The following is a 21768-nucleotide window of genomic DNA, read 5'->3' as shown; positions in this document are numbered from 1 at the left end:
ATGTTATTTTAATGAAATGCTTTTGGAGTAAAAAATCTAGCTCAAGGTAGTTTTCTGTTTAAGATATATATATTAATAATTTGGTTTATTCAGCATGAAATGGAGTTTAGTTATGTAGCATGAGGCTCAGTGGTGGGATTCAAATGTTTTTACTACTGGTTCTGCGGGCGTGGCTTGGTGGGCATGGCAGGGGAAGGATACTGTAAAATCTCCATTCTTTCCCCATCCCACTAACCTGCTTTCCAGCTCTGTTCTCCTGTGCAGAGCAACAAAAGGAGACCCAGCTGATCAGCTGGGACTCGATGGGAGGCGGAGAATAGAGGGGGCGGAGCCAGTCAGAGGTGGGATTGGCCGGCTCTCTGAACTACTCAAATTTCCACTATCGGTTCTCCAGAACTGGTCAGAACCTGCTGAATATCCACCTCTGATGAGGCTGTATATTCTGCAATATTGACAGTGGCTTTTTAAAAATCAAGATTTAAATTGAGTTGATTTAAATCAAGCCTTTTTTGACTTAGTGATTTAAATCGACTTGGTTTAAATCAAATCCACCCTGTCATTCATACACCTGGTATCGGCGACTTGGAAATGCACAAATGTCCACACTGTGAAACGCACTTCGGGTCACGAATCCCTTCCTGAGATCTCCGTTGCTTCCAGTTGTGGCCTTTGCAAAGACAGGAGGATGCAGTAGAAATAGCCAATATTTCATGTATTATTTCTCCCACCAGTAAGATGTCTTTTAAAGCGAGCGACAACTAGCCCGGGATGGTTAGCAAGGCCTGGGTGAAGCCAAGCTGTCTACTTCTTGTTGCTGTTGTTACAGACCCACTGCAGATTTCCCTAGGGCCTTGGGGACTGGAGGGGTACGACAGAGGATGCTTTGTTAAATGTCCACTGGCAGGGGGCTGGAGGGGTCCTTTGTTACAGGGGTGCTGACCGAAGCAGTTTTTTAAATGAGGCCTCTCTAAAGTCCCTGTGTTGAGCTCTCTGGTTAGTGTGCACAGGGAGAGATCTGTTTCTGTCACTTGGCCCTTAGTAGATTTATGTCTGCCTATAGCGATAGAGTCAGTTCCATGGATAAAAGCAGGGGTTGGATTCAAAAATCCCAGCAACCGGTTTGCTGCCCAGTTGCTGGGTGGGCGTGGCCTACTGGTATTTCCCGGAGGAGCGTTTTTCGCCTTTCCAAGGGTCTGGAGGCTTCTGTTCTGACCCACGCCCTTTCCCGACAAATCAAACACCAATTCAAAAAGAACAGAAACCTTGTCATGCTTTTACAAAATAATTAGCTGGGATAAGCACAAGCCTTGCCAAACTGAGCGAGACTTGCCAAAAGATAACGGATAAGAAATAATTTGCAAAATAAGAATCTTCAAATGCCAACTTAAGATACTGGTAATGTCCACGAGGCTGAGTTTCAAAACGTCTTTGCTTCCTGCAAAGAATGTTCGCTTCACAGCTGGCTTTTAATCTTCTTGAAGGAAGAGCCCTTACCTTGCAGCCTTATTCCCGAGTCGCCCATGCTGCTGCAGCTGCTCTTTCCTGCAAGCAACCCTGTGCGCACGCGCACTTGGCACAGGCTCCTCGGGAACCTCCTCCTCGCTGCTGCCAGCCCCTACAATCTCTGAAGGCAGCAGTCCACTCCCCGATGGTCCTGGCCCCTCACCTGAGTCCTCGCTCTCCTCGGGCCTCCGGCAGGGCCAAAATGGCCTCCCCCGGGTTCTGGATGCCCTCCAGAAGCGGAAAGAGGCCCGTATCCAAATTTCCGGAAGGCCCGTTTTTCCCCCTCCCAGAGCCTTTTTATGCACTTACCTACATTGAAAATGGGCCACGTGAAGACTCTTGGGAGCGGAGGAGCGGGGTGGGAGGGGCCAGCTGGTTGGTTCAAATATCGGTTTGGTGAACCAGGTGCAAATTTAACATCCATTTCACCCGAACCCATCCGAACCGGTAGAATCCCACACCAGATAAAAACTGGCGTGTCTGGAGCTCACTGGAGATGGATCTCCGGGATTTGGTGAATTTAAGTACAGGTAGTCCTCAACTTACAACCACAGTTGAGCCCAAAACTTTCTGTTGTTAGGTGAGAAATTTGTGATGTGAGTTTTGCCCCGTTTTACGATTTTTTCTTTCCTTGCCACATTTCTTAAGCGAATCACTACAGTTGTTAAATTAGTCACACCGTCGTTAAGTGAATCTGGCTTCTCCATGGACATTGCTTGTTGGGGGGGAGGAATCGCAAAAGGCGATGTATTCTAATCTTGATCATGTGATCACGGAGATGCTGCAACGGTCATAAGTGTGAAAAATGGTCCTTTTGTAACTTTGTTGTAACTTTGTGCTCTTGTAACTTTGAACAGTCACTCAGTGAAGTGTTGTTCCCATTCCTTTAGTGACCATTTGAAGTTACAACAGCACTGAAAAGAGTGACTTAGGACTGTGTTTTCCACACTTAACGACTCTGGCAGGATTCCTGCGGTCATGTGATCAAAACTCAAATGTTCAGCAACTGGCATGTATAGATGACCGTTGCAGCATCCAGGGGTCACGTTGCAGCGCCCCGTCTCATAAAGTCAGTGCGGAAGCCAGATTCACTTAATGGCCGTGTCACTAACTTAACAATTGCAGTGATTCACTTAACAACTGTGGCAAAACAAAAGGTTGTAAAATGGGGCCCAAAGCTCACTTAATAACTGACGCGCTTAGCAACCAAAATTTGGGGCTCAGTTGTGGTTGTAAGTCGAAGACTACCGGTCTAGTGAAAAGATGGCAGTGCCTGCAAGTTAATTTGAACTGTAAGCTGCCCAGTCATTGACTGTGATGGGCAGTAAAATAAAATAAAATAGTAAAATACAATACAAAAAAATAAAACAATAAAATAGTAAAATACAATACAATACAACCCAACATATAAAATAATAATAATAAAAAATACCAGATGGCTGATACCTTACACCAGAGGTCTCCAAACTTGGCAACTTTAAGACTTCTGGGTTTCTGGAGTTGAAGTCCACCGAGTTTCCAAGTTTGGGGATCCCTGTGTGATGCCCCTGTCGGAATCTGATTTGGAGAGGGAGTCTGAACAGCTGACAGGGAGTGGGAGCGTGGCGCCGTTGGCTGTGGAGAAAACTGGGGAAGGGGTAAAGTCCGGCTTGGCAGAACAAGGGAGGGGTAGAACAAGGGAGAGGGAGTTCAGAGGAAGACCCAGGCCCATCCCCTCTTCATCCTAGGGCACGCAGGGAAGAACGGAGAAGGGAGCTACATGAGTTGCATGGCTTACGGGGAAGGAAAGGGCCCTGATTCCCTTCATTAGCTGCAGGTGGGAACATAGTGTTTAAAAAGGGAAGCTGCATGCAGCAAGCTGTTGGGAGCAAATTGTGAATTTTATCTGGTATCTTCCCAACTGTGTGTGTTTTGCTGTGCTTTCAAGTCTGCAATTCCTTCTCCTGCCCTGTCAAGTTAATTACTGCAGCATGGTTTGTTTGGATTTTTAGTTACAGTTTGTATGTATTTTGTTTTCGGATTGAATTTCCTCCACTTAAAGGCTGTTCCTGGGAGAGTTTTTCTCCAGCCGAAGGTGACCTGGACATTGGGAGCCAAGTTGGAGATAATAAAGAGACTCTTCTTGCTTATTTGACTGTGTTGTCTTTGTGCCACACCCCGAGCCATCACACCCTGCCTTACACAGTTGACCAATGCTTCTACATGTAATAGTAGAAGTGCCACAATAGCGTTAGGAGGAAAAGTAGAAAAAAATATTTCTGTTGTAAGAACAAGGCCTCTCTTGTAGGATCACCTTCGGCATAGAAAGCAGCCTGAAAGGGTCAAATGTGTCCTTTGTATTCCTGCCTGATATCAGATGTTTCCCCAAGAATTTCTCCATTCTTTCTCTCTTTGACAGCCACGAAGATTTGTATTCGAGTCGACCGTACGGAGCACTGGATTCCGGGTTCAACAGCGTAGACAGCGGAGATAAGAGGTGGTCAGGAAATGAAGTAAGGGTGCTTGGTTTGCGTTCGGCTGGCAGATAATTGTAGCTTAAGAGAAAAGGAGGCGGAACAAGGCAGAATCTGGCATTTCAGAGGGCTGTAATCTTGAAACATCTTATTTTGCTCTCGTGTCTCACTTTTGTCTCTAAAATTGCAAAAAAAAATTGGAAGCTGGGAAGCCACTGATCAATAGCATCCTTTTATGCCACTTATCGCGTACGTCAAGGAGGCAGGAAGCTGTCAAATATTTGATTCCAATAAAACTCCAGTCAAGCGAAGACAGTTGCAAAGAAAAGGAAAAAAGAGAGAAGGGTCGTTTCAAATTTGGTTTAGTTCATTGATGTCATTCCCTTTCAGAGAAGGGTCGTCTCCTCCTCCCTCCCCTCCCCCAATAATAGTACTGAAATCGAATAAATTGAAATTGTTACTCTAATGGTGAGAACTTGGAAGCGGCAGGTTGAAATATTTGTTGATAGCTGTTCTGACCAAGGCTTCCTGAGATCGTAATTAAGCACATGCTTAGTCAAAATAACTCTTGCTTTATTTCAACGCTGGGAATGTTCATTCCCAGCCTGTAATGAGTCCCAAATAGTCCCTCGAGATAAGCACCCACCCTTTCTCTCCTTTGAATTGCTGCCAACAACTAAAGTGCCAAATTAACTGTAAAAAAGCCAAACAGAGTACAATGTCCACCCAGAGCTTCAAGGTTTAATCCGAACAGAGTGAACGACGTTGCTTCCTGCAAAGGTTTCTCTACCTTTGCCTGTCCGTTATCCCTTATGGGAGGGGCAATCACTTCCCAGCCTTATTCCCGAGTTGCCCCTTTTGTTTCAGCTTCCTTGCTGCTGCCAGACTCCAGAGGCTCCGGAGTCAGCACCCCACTCCCAGATGGTCCTGGCCCCATCTCTGCATCGGATGCAGGACCCTCGTCCGAGTCCTCTCCAGACTCCCGGACTGGTCCCCGTTCTTCCCCACTGTCCGATTCCGCTGCTGTCCAGCGAACCACAACAATAGGAATAAAAGTACATTTGTCCCAGTTGAACTGCTGTCCAAATACACAAAAACAAGGAAAATCCTTTGAAGTGGATCCTAATTCCCCCAAGTCTCTGGTAGATTTCTGCCATTTTTCTGACATTCAGTTTTAGGTGTCCTTAAGAAATCCACTGAACGGAGCCGAGAGATAAAACCTAAGAATTGAATTTTGCTGCCGAGTAAATTTTTATTTGCTAGTAATAAATCTTGTATGTACTGTTTGGGTTGTACGTATTTTTAAAACTCTCCGTTGACGTAAGTGCAGCTTTTTCCAGGAAAGACTTATAAAGGTTCCGTCTCCAAGGTTTCATCAAATATTAAAGGGGGCTTTATTTTTATTTTTAATGCAGCCGACAGATGAATTTTCTGACCTTCCTCTGCGAGTGGCAGAGATCACGAAAGAACAGAGGTTGAGAAGAGAGAGCCATTATCAAGAACACAGAGGGAGCTCCTTAGTGACAAATGGTGGAGGTAATAGCGCTCATTTGCGAGCTTCCTTCCAGACTTTAAGGGGGCATGTGTTTGAGAATTGCATGTTAAACTGAACCCTGTTGCTATTTTTGAGAAGATGAGAAGATTTGAGAATTAAATAGATATATTTGAAGCGTGTTGGTCCTTACTCTCTGAGCTTGGCTGGTTTTTTTTGCAGATGTTTCATTACCCAAGAAACCACACTCCCTTCTAGCACTGATGATATTACCTAACTTGGTAATGAAATGTTGGCAGGAAAATGATGTTCAGAGAGCACCAAGGACACTTCAGTTCTGAGCTAGAAATATCCTTATATATTTGAAGTATTTTACCATCTCAGGGTGCCTTGAAAATTAAATAAAAGCACATAAAACTTTGAACTGGCCACTTTTCTTCAGCCACTCCCATTTATGGGAAATATAACTATATATAAATATAACTGCAACTATGCTGGCTGAGGAATTCTAGGAGTTGAAGTCCACAAGTCTTAAAGGTGCCAAGTTTGGGGACCTCTGTCTTAAACAAATGATCTGCTAATCCCGGTAGTCCTCACTGAGTGACCACGAACAACTATCTGCAGTGACAACAGCAGTGAAAAAAACTTTGTGACCCATCCTTGGCAGTTTGTAAACCAACAGAAAGTCCGATCAGATGCATAGTTGTGGTTACAGAGCGACCGCTTTGCGGCTCCCCATGATGGTTGCTAAATGAGGACTACCTTTGCCTTGACAATAACTGGATGGTTTTAAAAGTCTATGGAGATTCTCAGTCCTCCAGGTCATGGTTGTCCCAAAGGTGCCTTTTCAGGAGGCAACTGGGCTTTCTGGTTTTTCTTCTGAAGACGTTTCGCTTCTCATCCAAGAAGCTTCTTCAGCTCTGGCAGAATGGTGGGGAAGAGAAGGATTTATATTCCTTGCAGATCATTTGCATACTTTTAGACGGTCGTTGAGGCTACCTGGAGGTTTATCTGTGTCCTTAGGGCCACCTGAGTGGTGGAAATGAGTATGGTTCCTCCTTGGACCTGCTGGAAGGACTGTGTTGTAGATAGATGATATCCTAGCCCTCTCCCCTCTGTTGAGAGAGGGTTGTTCAATTGTGCCATTCCCCACCACCCAGTCAGAATTGAAGAAGCTTCTCGGATGAGAAGCAAAACATCTTCAAAGAAAACAGGAAAATCCAGTTGCCTCTTGAAAAAAAACATGGTTTTGAGGACCGTGATTTTTGGGACATGGTTTTAAAAGCTATATAATCCGTTTTCAGTTCCTTAGCGTAGCGGTTTGGCTGTGGGATTAATTGTAGGCCCAGTCAACCGAAGGATGAAATAGAGCGGCGTTTTATTAGACACCCCGGGCAAATGGCTGGCTTTCATTTGGTTGCATCCTCACCTTTCAACTTTTGTGCTTCCAGCACTCTGCTGAAGTTCAAAAAAGAACAGTCCTGCAGTTGCCAAAATATCCGCTAAATCTTGGGTCTGGCTCCTGTGTGCTCAGGACATTAATAATAGCTTTTTCCATGAGTCCTTGGCTAGCGCAGGAAATAATTTGTTGACTGCAACAATTGTGTTAAAACGTTTTACAAAACGTACCAATAAAAACTAACATAAACTAACAAGAATCAGAAAGAAAGAAGAGAAAGAGAAACAGAGGTTCTGCTGGTTGACTGTTCTCGCTGTCAGGAAATTCCTCCTTGTAAAAATCTGGGAAAAAGTGATCGTTTAAAAGCCCTTGATGATTTAAAAAAAAAAAAAACCTGGATCAACCGCATTCTGTAAAACGTGATTTTAGGATTGCCACCCAAGTGATAATCTTGTTACTCTCAAATAAATGAATTCTTCTGTGCCAAAGCAAAGATTACACACATACACACACACACCCTGAACTCTTGTTGTGAACTGCTATAAATCCTTCATTTCTGGTTTCATGGGTAGCCATTAAACCTTCCAATTTGGTAGTTAGTTGGGAGGTTTAATCTTTCTTTTTTCTTTCCTTCTCCTTCCAGTGAAATTTATCTTTCAGGGTGGAAAGTGTCTCTTTTGGCAGCACTCCTGTTTAGAGAAACCCAGATAAGGATGTTGCAGCAGTTTGTTTTGTTTTTGAGACTCGGCTCTTCTGGTTGTGCCTGATGTCATAAACTTCTTTCCCTTCCAGCGGAGCAAGATCTGGATCAAATCGACTTTATTGACAGCTGTGCCACCGAGGAAGAGGAGGAAGACGTCAGGCAAGCCAAATGTCCAGAGTCAGACAGCCTCAGCACGCAATTCATGACCTATATTGAACAACGCCGAATCTGTCACGAGGTGACGCTTCCTTTTTTTTAATTGTGGATGTGGGTGGGTGGCAGTGGTGGCATTCAAAAAAATTTTTTTTTTTACTACCGGTTCTGCTTGGTGGGCATGGCAGGGGGGAAGGTTACCGCAAAATCCCCCTTCTCTCTCCACTCCACTCACCTGCTTTCCAGCTCCGTTCTCCTGTGCAGGGCAACCAAAGGAGACCCAGCCAATCAGCTGGGACTTGATGGGAGGCGGAGAACAGATGGGGGCGGGGCCAATCAGAAGTGGTATTTACCGGTTCTGCGAACTGCTCAAAATTTCCGCTATCGGTTCTCCAGAACTGGCTGAATACCACCTCGGGTGGGTGGGTGGGTTCTTGCAATGCCGTCCCTTTGCTGTCAACTCGGTTGGTCTTTCCCACCTGATGGGTTTTGACGAGCGTGTGTCCAACGTTTGGTTCGAGTTTTAAAACCCGAGAATGAATTTTAATGAAGGAACAAGTAACTGAAGCTAATCTTTTACAAAGTGCCTCCCTCCTTATGAATGAACACCATTGAGCAAACAAAATTTCTGTGGCTCAACGAGACAGTTGCGAAGGGAGTTTTGTCCCATTTTTTTTGTGACCTTTCTTGCCACGGCTGTTAAGTGAATCACTCCGGTTAAGTTATGGCTTGGTTGGTTTGGCTCTGCAACCCAACGGGACAGACACAGACTCCAGAGGGGTAATTAGGACTGCAGAAAAAACAATTACTACTCACCTGCCTTCCATGTAGGACCTGCATCCTGCAGCCTGAGTCAAAAAGAGGGCTGTGAAAATATCTACACACCCCTCACATCCCGGACATAAACTGTTTCAACTCCTTCCCTCAAATCGACGCTATAGAGCACTGCACACCAGAACAATTAGACACAAGGGGAGTTTTTCCCCAAACGCCATTCCTCTGCTAAACAACTAATTCCCTCAACACTGTCCAACTATTTACAAAGTCTGAATTATTATTATTGTCATCCTTCCTATTCCCTATTTTTTCCCACCTATGACTGTAACCCTGTTGCTTATATCTTTACAATTATATTGTTTTATTTGTTTCCTAGTATGATTTGATTGCTTATTTAGTATCCTATGACTATCACTAAGTGTTGTATCTTATCATTCTTGCTGAGTGCATTTTATTTTTTCTTTGTGTACACTGAGAGCATTTGCACCAAGTCAAATTCCTTGTGCATTCAATCACACTTGGCCAATCACACATTCTATTCTATTCTATTCTATTCTATTCTATTCTATTCTATTCTATTCTATTCTATTCTATTCTATTCTATTCTATAAAGAATTAAGAGATTTAACCTGGAAATAAGAAGAAACTTTCTGACAGTGAGAACAAGCAACCCATGGAACAGAAGTTGCCCTCGGAAGTTATGAGAGCGCCATCACTTGAGACCTTCAAGAAGAGATTGGACTCCCATCTGTGTAGGGTCTCCCGCTTGGGCAGGGGGTTGGACTAGATGACCTACAAGGTCCCTTTCAACTCTGATTATCTGTTATCTGAATTCTGTAAAAAATAAAGAATTCTATTAAGTGAATCTGCCTTCCCCATTGGACTTTGCTTGTCAGGAGGTCACATGACCCCAGGATACAGCGATCATCATAAATGTGAGTTAGTTGCTAAGGGCCTGAATTTTGATCACGTGACCATGGAGATGCTGCGACGGTCATAAGGGTGAAAAATGATCGTGTTGCTTTTGTTCAGCACCCTTGTAGTTTCAAATGGCCACTAAATGAATGGTTGTAAGTCGAGGACACCCAATACAGCCATTGGTTTTCAGAGAACGGATTGTATGTCGTGGTGATTTTATCTTGGAGTTATCCTGAGCTTTTGCGGATAACAGGATATTACATTCAGTGCTTGTTTTGGACAATATTTACTATTTCAGATTTTTGTTTGAAAGCAAATGATATTGAGCAGCCTCAATCGTGGTTAAAAAGCCAGCATAAGAAAACAGATGCATATTTCGGGGAATTACAGTCGTCTCCATTGTGCTCCTCATTATGAAATGGCTCTCGGAATGCGTATAGGCGAAAACTCTACACATTGTGTGGGTGTGCTACTGAAACAATTCTGTGATTTTAATAATGTTTGGCATATCAAATTATTGGTTGCCTTAATAAGGCAGCCGCAAAGAAAACAAGGAGGGGGAGATCTGCAGCCCAGCCTTTTCGTATTTTAATTTTTTGATGGATCACATTTTGAAGCACTCCCCATTTCTCCTCTCCTCTACAGCTAGTCCTCAGCTTACGACCACAATTGATCCCGAAATTCATGTTGTTAAGTGAGAAATTTGTTGGCTGTTCTTAGCACATTGGTTAAGAGTATCGCTGCAGTTCTTAAATTAGTCAACACGATTGTTAAGTGAATCAGGCTTCCCCGTTGATGTCGTTTGTCAGAAGGTCACAAAAGGGGACACGGCAACAGTCATAAATGTGAGTCAGCTGCCGAGCGCTTGAATTTATTCACGTGACCATGGGGATATCGTAAGCGTGAACAATGGTCCTAGGTCCCTTTTTTTTCAATGACGTTGTAACTTCAACCGGTCACTAAATGAACTCTCGCAAGTCTAGGACCCTACCTATATTTGTAAATTGGTCAGGGTACAAATCAAATGTTAAAAGGAAAAACTGGAAACCAAATTTGAAAAAGAGGCCAGTTAAAATCCCAGATTAAACGTTAATTAAAATCCAGGAGGGAGGGAAAGCCTTGCCCCTCTGGGGAGAGCAGGTTCCAGGGTTTCCCCAAATAAGATAGCTTTCACACTGCACACCCTCAGACAGATTTTTTTTCCATTTTCTTAGACAGAGATGTATTGTCACCATAAAAGAAAATAAAAAGTATGTGTCCTTTTAAAATAGGTTGGTGGTACCCCAGTCATAGGTTGCAAGCAGGCCTTGAGTTCCGTCCCTAAGAATGAAGAGAAGAGAAGAAAACAGAACAGATATTGGATGAAAGAATAGAATAGAATAGAATAGAATAGAATAGAATAGAATAGAATAGAATAGAATAGAAGAGAATAGAATAGAATAGAATAGAATATTGGAGTATAGAATAGAATAGATATTGGATGAAGAATAGAATAGAACAGAATAGATATTGGATGAAGAATAGCATAGCGTAGATATTTGATGAAGAATAGAACAGAACAGAATAGAATAGAATTATTTTATCGGCCAAGTGTGATTGGACACACAAGGAATTTGTCTTGGTGCAAAGGCTCTCAGTGTACATAAAAAGAAAAGACACATTTGTCAAGAGTCAAGAATCATCAGGTACAACATTTAATCATAGTCATAGGGTATAGTAAGTCCTTGGGTAGTTTGAGCTTCCTGAGTTGGCATAGAAAGAACATTCTTTGTGGTGCTTTTTTGATGATGTTTTGATGATGTTAGGTGTCCATTTTAGGTCTTGTGATATGATAGAACCTAGAAATTGGAAGGTCTCTACTGTGGATACCGTGTTGTCTAGTACTGCAAGAGGTGGTCGTATGGGAGGGTTTCTTCTAAAGTCCACCACCATTTCTATGGTTTTGAGTGTGCCCAGTTCCAGATTGTTCTGGTTTACACCACGAGGCAAGTTGTACAACCTCCTGTCTGTATGCGGATTTGTCATTGCCTCGAATGAGACCAATCACAGTTGTGTCACCTGCAAATTTCAGCATTTTAACCGAAGGATCGTTTGAGGCAGGGCTAGAAGTCACCATCTCCCAGTTTCTAGCCTAGTGCCAGATGACTTTTGTCCCTAAAGCAGGACTAGAACTCACCATCTCCTGGTTTTCTAACCTACTGCCTTAACTGCTAGACCAAACTGGCGTTTCATCGTGGGAGGGGCCAATTTACATCCTTTTTGAAGGGTCCATCATAATTTTTTACACTCACTAAATGTCGCCAGCTGATGACTCCCTGTAGAAAAACTCTGGAAGAGGTTTCAGTCATGGGTCAAAGCCTCCCCCGCCCCATAGGGCCCCGGGAGCTTCCCAAGGAGAGGCTGAAATAAAAGGCAGCCTTCAAAACGCTGCCTTTTTCTTCCCAAGAAACAGAGGCATTCCATCAGCTACGGAGTTTATTCTTAGAATGTAAATTTGAACAAAAGATGGTTTTATTGGTTGGTGTTGGCCTGAGGGTCTTGGGCTGGGAAGGCGACAGTGGTTGCAGTGTTTCCTGTCCTGATACCCCAGCTCCTTTGCTGGTTTTTACGGAAAAATGCTAGAATGCAAAAAAGACGGCCCCGTCTAGTGTGCTTAATATAATTAAATGCAGACACAAATTAGACCCAGAGAATGGACAGTTTCTCCTTCTATTTTACGGCATTGCGGTTAAACTTGAAACACTAGCTAGGTTTGACTAAGGAAGTTCTGGTCTTAGTAAGAGAGCTCAGCCATGCTGGAAAGGCTGAACCGAGATACGTGGTGGTTTCCAGCTCACTTTGGACGGGGAGCAACTTCTCCCAGGGTCTGCCAAGTCGGGCCTCCCATCAGAGAGAGGTCCTTGAGAGCCTGGGTCCTTGGTAGTACAGGTAGTCAGAATAGTCATTGGAAGGGACCTTGGAGGTCTTCTAGTCGAACCCCCCTGCTCAAGCAGGAGAACTTACACCATTTCAGTCAAGTGGCTTGGTTATTAACTGAGTTTTTGCCCCCATTTTCTCGTCACAGTTGTTAAGTTGAGACTTTCAAGAAGAGATTGGACTGCCCTTTGTCAGAAATGTTGTAGGGTCTCCTGCTTGGGCGGGGGGGGGGGTTGGACTAGATGACCTACAAGGTCCCTTCCAACTCTAATCTGTTATCTGTTAAGTGAATCACTGCAATCGTTAAGTTAGTAACGTGGTTGCTAAGCGAATTTGGCTTCCCCATTAACTTTGCTTGTCAGAAAAGGGGATCACATGACCACAGGGCCCTGGGATGCTGCAACCGTTGTCAAGCATTCATGCGTAAATCACGTGACCGCTGCAATGGTCATAAAGGTGGAATACATAAGTCACTTTTTTCAGCGCTGTTTTAACTTTGAACGGTCACTAAATGAACGGTCGGGAGGATTACCTATAATCCTGGCTCTAGGTCAACAGGTTTTGGGACGAGCAATTACCACGTTTCCTTTTCTGAACCTTTAAGTATCTATCTGAGTTCGGTTCAGTTTAGTTTACTTTATCGTCACCGCACCTCGTGCAACAAAATCAAACACCATCTTCAGTGTACATTATGGCCATGAAAATAAAACACAAACATCCTTCACATTCTATACAATTGAACGGAAAAACCCCTGATATTGCATGAATATTGCACTAGACAGTAGAATTCAGTAGAGTTACTGCCCTGGGATAGAAGCTGTTTTTCAGCCTATTTGTCCTCGTTTGGATTATTCTGTACCATCCTGCCAGGTGGTAGTAATAACTGTGGAGTAAAAATTTAGGTGAATTTCAGGTGGGGGAATCCTGATAGCAATTGTTAATAACTAATACCTCCTAGTGCTCAGAATAATAGCCTCTGGATTTGGCATGAAGTCTGTTGTTCCTTGCTGCAGTTTTGAAAAAAGAGGCAAAAATATTCTTGCCTGTAAGATATCCAATCCACTCCACCGTACCGCAGTCCCAGTTTTGTCCAGTGGTTTGGGTTCTATACATTGAGAGACCATGAGTTCTAGTCCTGCCTTAGTCACGAAAGGCGACTTGGTGACTTTGGACCAATCACTAGGAGACGGTGAGTTCTAGTCCCGCCTTAAGCCATCTGAGTGACTTTGGGCCAATCACCAGGAGACGGTGAGCTCTAGTCTTGTCTTAGAATGAAAGCTGACTGGGTGACTTTGGGCCAATCACCAGGAGACGGGGAGTTCTAGTCCCACCTGAGGCATGAAAGCCAGTTGGGTAGTGAGTTCTAGTCCCACCTGAGGCATGAAAGCCAGTTGGGTAGTGAGTTCTAGTCCCACCTGAGGCATGAAAGCCAGTTGGGTGATTTTGGGCCCGTCGCTCTCTCTCATCCCAACCCACCTTACAGGGTTGTTGTAATGGTAAAAATAGGAGGAGTATTATGTCATTTTATCACCATGGATTATTAGCGATTGCCCAGCTGCGTAAGCCACTGAAGCAAACATAAATGCTCGACTTTTCCTTTTCACAGATATAGTTAAGCTGGCAAAGCTGCTGAAAATGTTCAGTGTCTGGTGTTCATGCGTGCAATTGGGTCAGCATATGCTTTTGGCGCTAGCTATATATATATATATAAAACATATATACCCCAACAATTATGCTGACCCAATTACAGCCATCCCACGTCATTGTAGTTGTGCTTTTAAAGTTGTAGCAACGTTTCGGCAGAATCTCATCTGCCATCATCAGGCTTCTGTATTGTGTTAGTCTGTGAGTCAGACTTTTTTAGTGGTTTCAGTTTTAAATTTGGGGATAGCCTACTGCCAACTACACTTGGCCAATAAAAGAATTCTATTCTATTCTATTCTATTCTATTCTATTCTATTCTATTCTATTCTATTCTATTCTATTCTATTCTATCTTATCCTATCCTATTCTATTCTATTCTTTATTCCAATATCCTATTTGACTGTTTCCTAGTATGATTTGATTTGCTTATTGTACCCTATGACTATCACTAAGTGTTGTCCCTGATGACTCTTGACAAATGTATCTTTTCTTCTATGTACACTGAGAGCATTTGCACCAAAGACAAATTCCTTGTGTCTCCAATCACACTTGGCCAATAAAGAATTCTATTCTATTCTATTCTATTCTATTCTATTCTATTCTATTCTATTCTATTCTATTCTATTCTATTCTATTTCTATTATGTGACACAAAGAAACAACACATTCAAAATGACAATAAAGTTTTTCTAAGTATCTTAAGTTTTTCTCCATTTCCCTCTAAATTAATGGGAAAGACCGAAGGGTTGGTTCTGGCTTCTTAATGGACCAGGCATAGCGAGGGCAGAATCTCTGCCGTGAATGACTGGATGGTAGGAGATGAGATGGCTCTTAATAAGCCAAAAACAAAACTAAATTAAAGCAACGTCACTGTCATGTATTTGCTCCTCACCCTGGCTCCGATCTGGCTCTGAGGCTTGCATCAACATGTCCGAAAGAGGCAAATGGTATCTTCTGTTCTATATTAGGCTCAGCCTGTCCTGCGTCCGAATTTTTGTCTTTTGTCACCCAACAATATAAAAGCTGGGCTAAAGAAGTCCCTCGGGGCAAACATTTCTCTCTCCCCTTCCGGGGTTCCTGCAAAGTCTTTCACTTGATATCCCATCATGCACTCCGGATCAAACACAGCCTTCATTATTCATTCAATGTTGAGGAGTAATGAGATGTGTTGTTCTTTAATAATTGCTCACATGATCTTTCTGGTAAACAGGCTGGCCTCTGCACACACACACGCGCACACACACACACACACACACACACACACACACACCAGTCTTTTGCTCACTCTGGGGTAATACCCTCTTGTCTGTTGCCCAACTTAATAGAATAGAATAGAATAGAATAGAATAGAACAGAATAGAACAGAATAAAGAATAAAGAATAAAAAATAAAGAATAAAATAGAACAGAACAGAACAGAACAGAATAGAATTTAGAATTCTTTATTGGACAAGTGTGATTGGGCACTCAAGGAATTTGTCTTGGTGCAAATGCTCTCAGTGTACATAAAAGAGACATTTGTCAAGAATCATCAGGTACAACACTTAATGATAGTCAAAGGGTACAATAAGCAAAGCAAATCATAGTAGGAAACAGTCCATATAAATCGTAAGGATACAAGCGACAAAGTTACACTCAGTCACAAGTGGATGGGCGATAAGGAGTGATGAGAAGATTAACAGTAATAATAGTGCAGACCAATTACATGTAATTGTGGTCATTAACTCCTTGACTTAACGACCATAACTGAGCTCCAAAATTTCGGTTGTTAAGTAAGACATGTGTTAAGTGAGCTTTGCCCCCATTTTACGACTTTCCTTGCCATCTTTGTTAAGTGAATCACTGCGGTGTGTTAAATTAGTCACCCGGTCGTTAAGCGAATTGGGTTTCCTCCTTCACGCTGCTCGTCGGAAGGTCGCAAAAGGGGATCGCGTGACCCCAGGATGCTGCAACCCTCATAAATGTGAGTCAGTTGTCAAGCATCTGAATGTAAATGGCATGACCCTGGGGATGCTGCAACGGTCATAAGTGTGAACAATGGTTGTAAATCACTTTTGTCAATGCCGTTGTAACTTTGAACGGTCACCAAGTGAACTGTTGTTGTAAGTCGGGGACTACCTGTCCTACTTCTTCGAGAACTGGCTATATTTCGAGTAAATTTCCATTTTTGCAATTGCATCAGCTCAGAATCCCCCTGAGCCTATACAGGTAGTCCTTGGCTTACGGCCAGTATTCTTGTCGTTAAGGGACACGATTGTTAAGTGAGTTTTGCCCCATTTTACGACCTTTTTTGCCACTGTTGTTAAGCGAACCCCTGCAGTTGTAAAGTTAGCAACCTGGTCGTTAAGTGAATCCGGCTTCTTCATTGACTTTGCTGGTCAGAAGGTCTCAAAAGGGGGCCACATGATCCCAGGATGCTGCGGCTGTCATAAATAGGAGTCAGTCGGCAAAATTTTGATCACGTGACCACGGGGATGCTGCAGCGGTCATCACTGTGAAAAACGGGTCAAAGGTCCCTTTGACCAGGGCCGTCGCAACTTGGAACGGTCACTAAAGGAACTGTTGTAAGTCGAGGGTGGCCTGTGTTGCTTCTGTAAACCAGTTAATGAATCCAAAGGAAGAAACACACACGCACGCACACACACACACACACACACACGCTGTCAGGGCTCCGGCATCCACCCCCATTCAAATCATGAGTCTCTAGCCACATCTCTGTCTTCCCCCACCCCCTGGGTGTATATTCTCCAATGGGACACATCCATAGCCAAGAGCCATCCATCGTGCTCTCTAGTAATAATCTTGCGGGCCAGAAGCTTCGCCTAGAAATTATCTATGAAAGCATTTAAGGAATGCGCTACTTCCCCTACTCTTTTTCTGCTGGCAACTCTAAAAGACCAGAGAAATATTTTTGAGTTCTCTCTCTCTCTCACACACTCACACACACACACTGCTCAAGGAAGCCCATCCAGTGGTGGGATTCACATTTTTTTTATTACCGGTTCTGTGGGCGTGGCTTGGTGGGCGTGACAGGGAAGGATATACTGCAAAATCCCCATTCCTCATCGCCCCACTAACCTGCTTTCCAGCTCCGTTCTCCTGGGCAGGGCAACTAAGGAGACTCAGCCAATCAGCTGTGGGTGTGGTGTTCTGTGGGTGTGGCTTGTGGCGTGACAGGGAAGGATATACTGCAAAATCCCCATTCCCTCCTCGCCCCACTAACCTGCTTTCCAGCTCCGTTCTCCTGGGCAGGGCAACTAAAGGAGACTCAGCCAATCAGCTGTGGGTGTGGTGTTCTGTGGGTGTGGCTTGGTGGGCGTGACAGGGGAAGGATATACTGCAAAATCCCCATTCCCTCCTCGCCCCACTAACCTGCTTTCCAGCTCCGTTCTCCTGGGCAGGGCAACTAAAGGAGACTCAGCCAATCAGCTGTGGGCGTGGCTTGTGGGCGTGGTGTTCTGTGGGCGTGACAGGGGAAGGATATACTGCAAAATCCCCATTCCCTCCTCGCCCCACTAACCTGCTTTCCAGCTCCGTTCTCCTGGGCAGGGCAACCAAAGGAAGACCCAGCCGATCAGCTGTGGGCGTGGCTTGTGGGCGTGGTGTTCTGTGGGCGTGGCTTAGTGGGGGTGGCAGGGGAAGGATACTGCAAAATCCCCCTTCCCTGCCCACCCCACTAACCTGCTTTCCAGCTCCGTTCTCCTGCGCAGGGCAACCAGGTAGTCCTTGATTTGCAAACATCCGTTTAGTGACCAAAGTTACAACAGCATTGAAAAACTGACCATTTTTTCACACTTAACGACCGTTGCAGCATCCCCATAGTCACGTGATCAAAATTCAGGCGCTTGGCAACGTGACTCGTACTTAACCACGGTTGCAGTGTCCTGTGATTCTTCTTTTACAACCTTCTGGCAAACCAGTTCAAAAGGGAGGCCAGTTTCACTTAACAACCCTGTCACTAAATTAACACCTGCAGTGACTCACTTAACTGTGGCAGGAGAAGTCGTAAAATGGGGTTAAACCCACGTGACAACTGTGCCGTTCTAGCAAAAGGCTCAAATTGTGGTCGTAAGTCGAGGACTGCCTGGGGGCAATTTTGTAGGGCCGGCCGTTTGCCAACCCAGCTCTATTGCTGAGAGAAATCCTAGCTGGTAGGAGCAGCTGCAGCAGAACGAAACACTTTTTCTGGCAGGGTATAAACAAACCCATTTTAGGATCATCTTACAGAGCTTATTCTAATTCCGCCTGTGAATTGAAGATGCCAAGTGAGATTTGAGCACCTACACGGAGCAGGGCTAAACTTTGTCCAGCTTGCAGGTCCATGGTGCAAATTTCTTTATTTTAACGTCAGACGTTGCTTGCCGTGATTGAAAAATAATGGACTCCTTTCTGTGAGAGGAAAATGGAAGAATACCGTTGCCATTTTAGAATAGAATAGAGTAGAGTTCTTTATTGGCCAAGTGTGATTGGAGACACAAGGAATTTGTCTTTGGTGCATAAGCTCTCAGTGTACATAAAATAAATGATACATTCATGAAGAATCATCAGGTCCACCACTTAGTGATAATAGTCATAGGGTACAATAAGAATAGAATAGAATAATGGAACAGAACAGGACAGAACAGAACAGAATAGAATAGAATTCTTTATTGGCCAAGTGTGATTGGAAACACAAGGAATTTGTCTTGGTGCAAATGCTCTCAGTATATATAAAAGAAAAGAGACTTCCATCCAGAGTCAAGAATCATCAGGCACAACACTTAATGATAGTCACAGGGTACAATAAGCAATCAAATCATACTAGGAAACAGTCCATATAAATCATAAGTATACCAGTGACAAAGTTACCATCATACAGTCACAAGTGGGAGGGGATGGATGATAAGGAGTGATGAGAAGATTAACAGTAATAGTAGTGCAGACTTTGTAAATAGTTGGACCGTGTTGAGAGAATTATTTGTTTAGCAGAGGGATGGCGTTCAGAAAAAAACTCTCCTTGTGTCTGTTTTCTGAACTGTGTCAGAGTATATACATGAACCGGAATAGAGCTTTGTAACAAGGCAGCCAATGAATAGGCATAGCCGCTAAATCATTTGTAAACTAACACAGCTAAGACTTTGTACTCACACTTCCAACCCTCCCTGGTCACGTGATCACCAGTTGTGACCTTCTCCACCGACTTCCAACAGTGAGGAGAGTTGGAGTCCTTTAGTGATTGTGCGATTGAGTTCACAACTGCAATGATTCATTTATCAGCTGTGGCAAAAGTTATCAAATCCAGCACGATTCACTTAACAACGGTCTTGCTTAATGGAAATTGTGGTTGTAGGTTGAGGACTATCTGCATTTGTTGGTATCTACATACAGGAAGCAACCCAAATTTGTTTCTCTGCTTGCGGATCATTGTAGTTTGCTTCAACTATTTGAAACCCTGAACATGGTTAGTCGAGACTGGTGAAAATGGAAGATTTCAAGGAGTCAAAGTTTTTGAGGGGGGAGCTTCACAAATGTTCTTAAATGTTGATTGTGGCATTCTATTTTTTTTTTTCTCTCCCTTTATGAAGGGTTCACCCGTAAAACCTACAAACAACCGAGAGTTTCCTAGGTCGGAAGATGCAAGAAAATACCTCCATCAAAATAGGTGAGAACTTTTATTTCATAATAGTTTAAGAACCTTTGAGGGAGAGTTTAAACTTAATGTATAAAACACAAGTCCCAACTCTCATTTTTTAAGATGAGTCACCCAGCTGGCTTTCATGCCAAAGGTGGTACTAGAACTCACTGTCTCCTAGTGATTGGCCAAAAGTCCTCCAGCCACTTTGGTGTAGGGGTTAAGATACTGGCTTAGAAATCAGGACACAGTGAATTCTAATCCCTCTTTAGGCATGAAAGCCAACTGGGTGATTTTAGGCCAATCACCAGGAGTCTGTGAGTTCTAGTCCCGCCTTAGGCATGAAAACCGGCTGGGTAACTTTGGGCCAATCACTAGCAGATGGTGAGTTCGCTAGCTGGGTGACTTTAGGCCAATCACCAGGAGTCTGTGAGTTCTAGTCCCGCCTTAGGCATGAAAGCCAATTGGGTGACTTTAGGCCAATCACCAGGAGACAGTGAGTTCTAGTCCTGCCTTAGGCATGAAAGCCAACTGGGTGACTTTAGGCCAATCACCAGGAGACAGTGAGTTCTAGTCCCACCTTAGGCGTGAAAACTAGCTGGGTGACTTTGGGCTAATCACCAGGAGACAGTGAGTTCTAGTCCTGCCTTAGGCATGAAAGCCAACTGGGTGACTTTGGGCCAATCACCAGGAGTCTGTGAGTTCTAGTCCTGCCTTAGGCATGAAAGCCAATTGGGTGACTTTAGGCCAATCACCAGGAGACGGGGAGTTCTAGTCCTGCCTTAGGCATGAAAACCAACTGGGTGACTTTAGGCCAATCACCAGGAGACGGTGAATTCTAGTCCCGCCTTAGGCATGAAAGCCAATTGGGTGACTTTAGCTGGCCAATCACCAGGAGACAGTGAGTTCTAGTCCTGCCTTAGGCATGAAAGCCAACTGGGTGACTTTAGGCCAATCACCAGGAGTCTGTGAGTTCTAGTCCTGCCTTAGGCATGAAAGCCAATTGGGTGACTTTAGGCCAATCACCAGGAGTCTGTGAGTTCTAGTCCTGCCTTAGGCATGAAAACCAACTGGGTGACTTTAGGCCAGTCACCAGGAGACAGTGAGTTCTGGTCCCACCTTAGGCGTGAAAACTAGCTGGGTGACTTTGGGCCAATCACCAGGAGACAGTGAGTTCTAGTCCCGCCTTAGGCATGAAAGGCAGCTGGGTGACTTTGGGCCAATCACCAGGAGACAGTGAGTTCTAGTCTCGCCTTAGGCATGAAAACTGGCTGGAGGACTTTTGGCCAGTCACTAGGAGACGGTGAGTTCTAGCCCCACTCTTGGCATGAAAGCCAACTGGGAGAGTTTGGGCCAGTTGCTTTCTCTCAGCCCAACCTACCTCAGATGTTTATTATGGGGAAAATAGGAGGAGGACGGAATATTGTCTGTCCGCCTTGAGTTACTTCTCAAAATAATAAAAGCAACCAATAAATAGATACCACCCCCCACCCCACCCATGGGTGTTACTCAGGGCCAGAATGCAGGCTTCATACAGTAGAATTTACAACTGATCATAAAACTCGCTGTGAAGTTCCCATCGCCTTGGGTTTTGCATCTCTCATCTAGCCACTTTTGCTACCGTAATAGCTCCGGTCAGAAATATAAACCCGTGCGAAAGGAGGCTATTTATTCAGACTCTTTACATTCTGTGGGTCATGCAGTACATTCCCCTGGCAGCACGCACCGTTAAAGAAGTGCCAACTGTAGTGCAGTGCACCCCTATAAACAAGCACTTCTTGCAAGAACAGCTGTGGGCAGACAGCAACCTTATCCTGGCCTTCTCTACCAGCTCTGCTTATCTGAGCATGGATAAAGGCAGCTCTCTGTAGAGTCCAGAAATCAGTCCACTGGAATAATGACAGAAGTGTCACCACGGTTGAAGTGATGACTTTTTTGTCCAGGAATAGAGAGACCCTGCTGTATCCACTGATAAATACACTGCTTGTCACCCTAGGGCAGTGTTTCTCAGCCTTCCACACTTAAAAGATGTGTAGACTTCAACTCCCAGAATTCCCCAGCCTGAGCAATTGTGCAAATTGAAGTCCACGTATCTTTAAATACGTAGCACAAGTTGAGAAACGCTCCCCTGGGCACTTAAATCCTTCAATGATACACAACTGTGTCAGCATTTCCTCTCAACCCTGCAGGCCATCATCACC

The 21768-nt window shown here is 44.1% G+C and overlaps 1 protein-coding gene across 10 annotated transcripts in view; it reads left to right on the top strand.

Annotated features, from left to right (window-relative positions):
* LRCH3 (leucine rich repeats and calponin homology domain containing 3) overlaps nt 1–21768 on the top strand; it is a 115587-nt gene that overhangs the window by 47659 nt on the left and 46160 nt on the right. For all 10 annotated transcript variants that reach the window (XM_087933704.1, XM_087933703.1, XM_087933700.1 and 7 more), the window contains exons 7-10: nt 3902–3995; nt 5372–5492; nt 7640–7788; nt 19521–19597. In XM_087933704.1, coding sequence (XP_087789830.1) covers nt 3902–3995; nt 5372–5492; nt 7640–7788; nt 19521–19597 — 441 coding nt within the window. The remainder of the gene's footprint in view (nt 1–3901; nt 3996–5371; nt 5493–7639; nt 7789–19520; nt 19598–21768) is intronic.

This window comes from Pseudonaja textilis, chromosome 4, assembly GCF_049901715.1.
Source record: "Pseudonaja textilis isolate UNSWEBS1 chromosome 4, rPseTex1.2, whole genome shotgun sequence".
Lineage (NCBI taxonomy): Eukaryota > Metazoa > Chordata > Lepidosauria > Squamata > Elapidae > Pseudonaja > Pseudonaja textilis.
Note: the sequence above shows the minus strand (reverse complement) of the source record. Positions and strands in the feature narration are given on the sequence as shown.